General features: G+C 36.4%; 1 protein-coding gene across 1 annotated transcript; it reads right to left on the bottom strand.

Moving 5' to 3' along the window:
- Window positions 1-1,458: 1,458 nt before the first annotated feature.
- LOC122075844 (protein phosphatase PP2A regulatory subunit A-like) lies at window positions 1,459-2,308 on the bottom strand. The gene is made up of 3 exons (XM_042641015.1): window positions 2,133-2,308; window positions 1,962-2,028; window positions 1,459-1,863 (listed from the first exon to the last, which is right to left on the bottom strand). The coding sequence occupies exons 1-3, from the start codon at window positions 2,291-2,293 to the stop codon at window positions 1,744-1,746; spliced, it is 348 nt and encodes a 115-aa protein (XP_042496949.1). The 5' UTR covers window positions 2,294-2,308; the 3' UTR covers window positions 1,459-1,743.
- Window positions 2,309-9,341: the final 7,033 nt, after the last annotated feature.

Here is a 9,341-nt window from a genome sequence, read left to right as displayed (position 1 = left end):
ATCTGAATGAATTTTTCTCTATCATCATTATTATATGCTATCGTATATGATCTCATAGGAATCACATAATTTTCAAAAAAGAAAAATCAAATCCTCATAAAATCCTTTCATCTACACTCTGGCGGATTAACTCTATTCATCCTAAACATTAGGAAACAATTCAATAGGTAACCCCCCTCATACTAGAACCTTTTCCGATTACACTAACAAACTCAAATTTTATTATCATGGCTTGTGACATTGTCTCAAACCCTTGTCTTAAAATTAGTGGTTGGGCAACTTGTTTTTAATTTAAAGAAAAATATATCTCATTCTTCTTCTTCTTCTTCTTCTTCTTCTTCTTCTTCTTCTTCTTTTTTGCTTTGGTAAAGGGAAAATGTAGCTTATTCACGGCTGACTACTTGATGACAAGAAATTCTACTGAAGCATGTACAAGAAATTAGTTCATGAAGCTACAATTAACTGTTATGTCTATCTGTAATCCTGATGACAATATTCTTACTGATTTATTTTAATCTTAACTTTTTCTTTTCAAATAAAAAAAATATTTATTTGGCTCACTATCTAACGAGGATGGCTATATCATATAACTGTGTTTAACTAATGTGCATGCTCTTATATATACCAGTTAATAATATTTAGTTTCCAAACTGAGAAAAAAAAATCACAAATTAATTTGATTTTTATAAGAGAGAGTTTTCCTTCATCAAGATGTGAAGTTCACCACATGGATCGAAGGGACACGGCATCAAGACCCCCTAAGGCCAAACAATGAACGGACCATGGCCTTGGGGAACTCCGCCCATTTTTGTATGCATGGATAATATTTAAGATTGAAGGATTCATACTTGCAATGAAAGTCAAATTTTCTCTCGTCGTCCATTTTTTCTTTAGCGCGAGAACTTTTTAAACTGTATCGTCAGATTGACATTGAGTTCGCTGAGGTACTAGAGCGCAAGTTAAAAAAGGCTGAAAGAATTCAAAGATACAAGTCCAACAGATATCAGGTATTCATGTCTCTCTTGCCATAATGAAAATCCCTTAGGCTGTGTTTGATAGTCATTCTGTTTCAACACTGACGTTTCGTGTCAAAATCAGAATTTTCCATTCTTGTGCCAAAATTTCATTTTGAAACAAAACTCAAATGTTGAAGCATGCTCTAACATTTCTAATTTCTGACTTTTTTTTTACCTGATTCGTTTCAAAAGACAAAAAAAAGGAACCAGACACCAAACGAAAGACTCCGATTTCTTGTTCCCATAAAACAAAAAAATGCCAGACATTTTTTCGGATTACTACCAAACGTAGCCTAAAACTATTGCATTTGGCATTGTTTATAAAGCCAAACAAATTATTTCTTCCTATAACATATCAAAGCATCTAATTTCACTGACCATTCTAACAAAAAAAATTAATTAACCAGACTCCAGGACAATCTCAGACTGTGACATGCTCAGATAGCTCAACTTCGTTCTACCTTATCTTCCAAAATGGTGATGTTAGGCACAGATCAATCAAAGCAATGATAAAATCTGACTTGGCACTAGCTTGAAACAAAGTTAACTAAAAGGCTAGTACATGTTAGTCATATGGATACAATAACACCGAAGCACTCAAAAAAGCATAAAGAGAAGAAAAAAAAAAGGAAAGCAGCTGTGACTATTCCCAACACGGTCTCTCTCCATGACAATTGTGGATACAACTGGAACTTCCAGGTCAGAGAAAACTCATGAACAAGCATGTCTAGCTAGACATCATAACTTGCTCACTCGCCTGAAGAGCTTGGCTGGCAAAAAATCTTACATCTACATCTGGGTCCTCACTGAGCTCCACCAAACAGGGACGAATTGTCTGCTCTACCACCTAACATTAAAGGAAGAAATCCCAGAAAAAACACAGAAATTTTAGCAGCTCAGCATTCAACAGAGTTCGACAAGTAAAAACTGCATTCAAGTACTTACAGAATGGTCAACGATAGGAATGAGGGACTGCAACACCTTTGCAATATTAAATTTGATGTTGGGTACCCTGTTAAATATCAGATATTAGTCCAGCATCAAGAAGATTAACAAAAATACTAGCATTAACAATTTCACCAAGTATCGGCCAAGATTGAATAATTATGGATTAACCTGTCTTTTGATGCATAAATGACAACCGGTAGCAACTTCGAACAAATGATTTCTGCACCCAGTACTGGTGCAAGTAGAGAAATTGCATGTAGAATGGTCATCCGATACAGATAATGTGGGTTGTTGATCATGTCTAAAACCTGCGAAGAATACATTAACATGGCTTAAGGGAAAAAATGGACACCGGAAAAGAACTGATTCATGCCATACTCTCACAAATCATAAATCAGCCAGAGAACAGAAGAATCAGCATGTACTAAAGAAAACACAAGAACATTCTAGTGAAGCTTTCATTCAGATGGACATATGCTGCTTCTATGTGTATTAAACATTCAATTCCAATGGAACACAACAGAGGCCAAAAATCCTTGTGTGTGAATTAACATCCAATTCCAATGGAACCCCCAACAGTGGCCAAAAATCTAGCAAATGAGTAACCTCATTAAAGTCAACAATCATTAAAGGAAAGCAGGCATCAAGATGGTTTTCTACCATGGCTAAAATATGGAGACCCCTACCAAACCATTAATTTTTCTAAAGAAGAGAACTATATCATGGGTTTCTAGAAGCCTAAAGGATTACGTTCAGAAACTTGGTTAAAACCAGAACCACATTGAAGAAGGAAAAACCAGATTCAATCAATCAGCCTGATTTACTACCAGCCTGCAGTCGAGCTGGTCTCCTACCACCCCTATAGTTTTGTCGCTTCCTTTGCTCCATATCTAATAAACAGCAACTCAGATGGGAATGAGATGTTGGTCAAAGATCACTTTTATGGTCAACAATAACTACTCGAAATTTAACTGAAATTGGAAGGTCACTTATAAGAATAGGATTCTCTTCATTAGGGTTTCAGCACAATAATGAAATCAGACTTAAGGAACCAATCTGATAGCCAACAAAAGATTGAAGTACTGATGAGATGTCAGAATCCATAAGCTATTAACAATCTGGAATATAAACAGAATTTGATCTCAAAAACAAGTAGAATAAGAATCCAACTTAAAGTATGAATATAGGAAAACATCACAATGATCAAATTTTGAAGTGGGCAAATTCAAAGTACTATCCAATTGCCATATCTGAAGTTTGAATTGAAATCTCATATGTAAACAAGGAGAAACTGAAATTCCAGCAAGTTGGGTAAGCTCAGTAACAAAATAGAAACCAGCAAACACTGATCTGATTTTATGATGAACAAGATGAAGAAGAATGGAAGAGAAGCAGAATGATATGGACCAAGCTTCACGCCTGGAACTTGATTGGGATCCCACCAACCTTACCTTAGCATCTCACCAAAGATTGTTGCAACACAACAGAACCCTACATCTCATAGAACATTGGAGCAAAAGCCAAGCCTCTTTTTTTTTGTGTGGTGAACAAAGAATTCATTACCTAAGGAGAAACAAAGAATATATAAGGATCCCAAGCAGGGAAAGAATAAGTGGGAGAGAAGAGAGAGAAGGGGAACAAACACCAAGCCCAAGGGGCAAAAAAAAACAAGGTAATCAAGGGAGAGGGGGCTGCAAGATGGAGGCGGAGGGAAGACCCCAGGAGACTACAATGACCTTATTCCTTGAGGAATCCCTTATGTGGGTAGGGATGGAGCCAAGCTTTTTTCAACATAATATCGTGGGAGGCTTATGAAGCCTTACATTGTCTATATAGAAGCTGAAATAGACTGGTAGTATGAACGAAACTACAAATAAGAACAAAAAGAAACACCCTCCCACACAAGCTGGAACAGGTGTCCTAATCTACTAACCCCATGACTGGTTTATAGCGATCACCAAACACCCAATGGCCTGAACCAGAATCTGGTTCAGTTGAACCAAAGCTGGTTCATAATGAACCCCATGCCTATTTTGAAGCTGGTTCTTATGTTGGTACTTCAATCTTGAAGTACCTATTCTTTGCATTAACTCTTCCCAGCTTGAAATCATTCATCCTTGACGAATGCATGAGGGACACGTAGTTTGTCGTACAAATCCAGGTTGAATGGTTGAACTTGAACCATTTGAAATCATCGGCATATATCCATATGTAGTCAATTCTTGGAAGGCCTTTCCAACAAGAAAGGGATGTAGACATACAAATCCAGGTCGAGCCGTTTGAAGTCATCGGCATGTATCCACATGTAGTCAGATCTTGGACGACATTTCCATTTGACAAGAAAGGGAAGGTAATCAGCTCCCTTCTGAGTGATAGTATAATTGTCATCCAAAACATCCTCTACCTCATTTTCAACGAGTGAAGCAAATTGCGGCAACCATAAGGTATGTTTGGTATCTCCCTCGTCCAAGTGATGACCAAGTAGATACTAAGATCGGTCACGTTGAAGATAGTGCTTATGGCCCTATGGCCAAATCAGTAGAAAACTCTATCACATAAGCATTAGGACCAAGCTTTTCAAGGACCTTGCAAGACCCATTTTCCGTGCGTGGAGCTTTGTATTAGTGCCAAGAGGAAATCTTTATGTGACATGTGAACAATCATCTATTCTCCAGTCCGAAACTCCACAAAACATTGATAACAATCATCTGTAGCTTTGTAAGAATTTGCTAAGGGCTATATGTCTATGAACGCCAGCATGGATCTCGGTAATATGGCGTATGATTTCATTTGCTTCAACACCAATATGAGCTCAAGGTGGAAGGGGAATGCTCAGCAGGTCGCTTAGGTTGAACTCCAAGAACACTTTCAAATGGAGCACAACCAATAGTCCTATTCACCAAACTACTATAAGCGAATTCCGCGATGTCAACATTGGACAGCCACGTTTTTTCATAACCACGAACAAGACAACACAATAAGTAGCCAAACTTCAATTAACAACCTCCATTTGGCCATCTGATGGAAGGCCATATAAAACTGAAGTTTAGTATTGGTCTTCATCCATTGAGTTTTTCCATAACTCAAACTTGACAGCTTGATTAAATACAATCGACTCCAGCAATCCATGTAGCCCCACACCTTCCTTGAAGAAGATAGTGGCAATGCGACTAGAATCGAATGCATTATGGCATGTTATGAAATGTGCCATCTTCAAGAATCGATCGACCACGAGTATGGAATCATACTATCCTGTGTGAGGGGCAAACCTAGTACAAAATCCATGTTGATGTGTACTCATGAAGCATGTGGGATGGATATTCTGCTTAGTGCCCTTTGGCCATAGTTGTCAAGGCGTCGCCTAGGCGTCCAGGCGGTTTGCCTGGGACCTAGGCGACAGCCGCCTTGCTACACTGCATGTTGCCTTCTATTTCGGCACTTATTGATGCTAAATATCATTCAAGTTAATGTTTTTAATATTTGTTATTTCATTTACTTAAGATATTATTCATAAATAAGCAAATACCCCCTATTTGAATCCAATAAAAATAGTTTAAAAATCAAATTCCAAAAGGATAAAAAGTCAACCCCCCAGTCTAAGAAGAAAAACTGGATTTTGGTTATAGGGGCGATTTTCAACTTTTAAATGCTGGAGTTTTTCTCAATTATGAAAATTTTATAAATTCTATCATGTTAAAAAATTGCTAAAAACCAAAAGTCCGGTAAAATAATTTTTTGTTTTGATATCCATAAAATTATTTTCATTCAGGCGATTTTAACAGCATTCTCGCACTTAAAAATAAGTTTGACCAGAGCATAACTTTGACATTACAACTTAGATTTAAGTAATCTTAGACTTGTTGGAAAGCTGGTTTTATATTATAACTGATACAAAAAGTCTCATATAAAAATAATATCATTTGACCAGTCAAACTTGTTATAGAACCATAGCATTTCGCTAAATTTTGATTTTTTATCACTTAATATGACTTAATGTTAATTTTTTATAATTTAATATGGCTAAATGTTGATTTTTAATGACTTTATGTTGCTTAATGTTGATTTTTTATGATACAAGGTATATATAGTTTACTAAATAATATTAGAAAATAGGAAAAATAAAAAATAACAATTGGTCGCCTTGTTCACCTCAAGGCGTGCGCCTTCTCGCCTAAGCGCTTAGACAACCCTCCACCGCCTTGGTTCGCCTTGGCACCGTGACAACTATGATTATAATTGTCAAGGCGGCCTAGTTGGGTATGGGCAACTGTCACTTTACTGCAAGGTGCAACACTTACTTTTTTTCTTTATCATTTAAGTACATGATTTGTTATTTCATTTACTTAAAATATTATTCATGAATAAGCAAATACCCCTCTATTTGAATCCTATAAAAAAAAAAAAATTAACCAAATTCCAAAAAAGGAAAAAAAAAAACTAGATTTTTGGTTGATAAAGGGAATTTTCAACTTTCAAAGTCTGGGGTTTTTATCAATTCTGAAAATTTCATAAATCTTATCATGGTAAAACGTCGCTTAAAAACAAAAAATCCGGTAAAATAATATTTTGTTTCGTTGTCCATAAAATTATTTTCATTTCAGATGATTTTAACAGCAATCGCGCACTTTAAAATAAATTTGACTGGAACATAACTTTGTCATTAAAACTCAAATTTAAGTAATCTTGGACTTGTTAGGATAATTGGTTTTGTGCTCTACATAATACAAATCTCATATAAAAATAAAATAAAATCATTTGACCAGTCAAAATTATTAGAGAACAAGAATATTTCTTTAAATGTTGATTTTTTATGACTTAATGTGACTCAAAGTTGATTTTGAATGACTTGACGTCGTTTAATGTTGATTTTTTATGACTTGATGTGGCTTGATGTTGATTTTTTATGATACAAGGAATATGTGGCATACTAAATAATGTTAGAAAGTTGGGGAAATAAAAAATAACACTTCGGCGACTTGGTCGCATGCCTAGGTGAGTGCCTTGTCACCAAAGCGCTTAGTCACCCCTCCACCACCTCGGGTCGCCTTGCCGCCTTGACAACTATGAACAAGGCAACAGCCAATTATACAATGATAGCAGCTGACTGAAGCAATTTATGAATTTAACTAACTACCAGTGCATATTTTGTTACAAGCAACATAACTGGTCAATCTTTTTTCCCCACAATTAATCCACCACTTGATTCTGGACAAATAAATGGTACAGCTCTCACAAGTTATTATACAACGACCAGTTACCTCAAAGTAGATAAAAGTTCTTCTACGAAATCTTGGATGGTTTCCTAAGCAAGCTGAAAAATCAAACAAAAGAAGCAGTTCAATGAGAGAAACATTCAAGAAAATTAAAAACCAGAAGCATCATACTCAAACACAATACACTATAACCATTCCAGAACACAATTGTGAAAAAAAAAAAAAAAAAAGAAATGACCATACCATAAAAATAAAAAACCATAACCCAGTGCAGTCCCTCTTTTCCTTGGTCCTGGAAGTCTAAATTGGAAACAGTCCTACCTTTGGCATTTTTGCCTGAGGAAAACATATATTTCTAATTAAATCACTTAATGGTTTTGAGAAACTCTGCTTACATATGTAATGCAAACATAGTCCAACATAATTGTCAAGGCATTGCCAAGGTGTCCAAGCGGCTTTGCTTGGACTGGCGCCTTCCGGGTGTCGCCTTAAAATCCCCCCTCCCTCGACCTCCTTGGTTCTCCTAGGCACTGTGACAACTATGCAGTACAACAATTAACTAAAAACTGCTTGCAAAGAAGAATAAGGCATCCATTAAACAGGGAAGAACTTTTAAGATATATGTATTTGGGAGAAGTAGGGATGTCAACGGACCGGATTCAGCTCGGATTCACTACTATCCAAATTTGAATCCGCTTACCGAATGACATCTGAATCCGATCCGATATCCGACGGAATTTCAAAAAATAACATCATATCTAAATCCAGGATTTTGTCAAATATTCGGATATTATCCAACCCAATAAACTATCCGACCAGTAAACCAATCTGACCTATATCGATTACGAAATTCAGACTCCAGTTACCAATTTCATTGAAAATAAGCTGCTGCCCAGTGCCTATTCTTAGAAAGGTGTCGTTTTGTTCTTTGGCAGACGGTGGATTGATGGATTCTATATATAACACGGCATCAGAAAATTTCAACTTGTATGGTTTTGTTAACACTTGAGATGTATGGAATCAACTTTACTCCACCAAAAATAACCAAAACAAACAAAACAAAAACCCGATTCACAAACAGGGTTTGGATTTTGTTAAGGGTTTTAAGAAAGGGCTTTGAGAAGGAATTAAGGAACAAGGAAGAACCAGTGATCCAGGCGACCATTTTGCTCCGGCAGCGGTGAGCTTCATTCTTCTTTGACAGGAGTAGAAATATAGTGGATGACCTTAGGGCTTAGGCACTCATTTTGGCATCATAAAGGTAAGTATAGTAAATACTTGTATTTTTTGTCTTCTTTTCTTTATATTTATAATTTTGTTTCATAATTATGTATTTATATTATATGTTAATATGTTATGATGATTGATGATTGATGAAGATGAACTTAGTTTATTCACTTTATTGATTTGTTTTCTTGATAAATATCTTACATTGGTATGAATATGAACCTTTAATATTTATTTAACATATGAGTAATAGGATTCAACTAGGAATTAAGCAAAATAGATTGGTTTTATACAAAAAATTACACATGAACGCTTTAGTCGATAAGGCGACGCTTTATGCCCGCCTTATCACTAAGGCGCTCCGAAAGACCCTCAAATGCCTCCGTCGTCTTACCGCCTTAAAAACTATGCTCCAGGGACTGCAAGAGCCTCCCTATTTTTAATCATACAGACAGCAAGGGAAGGCGAAATTTCAGAGGAGACGGGGTTGCAGGGCAAGGCAGAGTAGGAGTCGGGTTTGCAGGGGAGGGAAGGGCAGTGGAACGGTTTGCAACAACAATAGTGTAGAGACTATAATGTAAGACTAGAATGGTGTTACCTTTCACGAGAACAATATTATCAGACTCCTGTTTTTGTCTTCTTCTTCAAGCTTTGATCTGCGTCAGACTAGGTTTGTAAAAGCATATAGATGAACGAATGGGCAACCTTCTCCATGGCATAAAAATTGCAAAGAAATGAAAATTCATTGGAAATCATGCAATTTGATAGTTGCAAACTTTTTTTTTTGTAAGCATAGTTGCAGACATGGTGTGAGGAATCGTATCGGAATTGGCCTTGCCTGATACTGTATATGTGGATCAATACGGACAAGGGGTAAAATGGTCAAAAAATCGGTTTTAAAAGTAAAACCAAGGGTATTTTTATCCAATCCAGGGCG

This window comes from Macadamia integrifolia, chromosome 4, assembly GCF_013358625.1.
Source record: "Macadamia integrifolia cultivar HAES 741 chromosome 4, SCU_Mint_v3, whole genome shotgun sequence".
NCBI lineage: Eukaryota > Viridiplantae > Streptophyta > Magnoliopsida > Proteales > Proteaceae > Macadamia > Macadamia integrifolia.
This window is presented reverse-complemented; position numbering and strand designations above follow the sequence as displayed.

Bases quoted from the DNA above. Each gene is read 5' to 3' on its own strand.
- LOC122075844 (XM_042641015.1), bottom strand. From the start codon at position 2,293: ATGTTAATGTATTCTTCGCAGGTTTTAGACATGATCAACAACCCACAT. The intron at 2,029-2,132 runs GTTAATCCATAA...GATATTTAACAG, and splicing joins ATTTATGCATCAAAAGACAG to GGTACCCAACATCAAATTTA. The intron at 1,864-1,961 runs GTAAGTACTTGA...CTTTAATGTTAG, and splicing joins TTCCTATCGTTGACCATTCT to GTGGTAGAGCAGACAATTCG.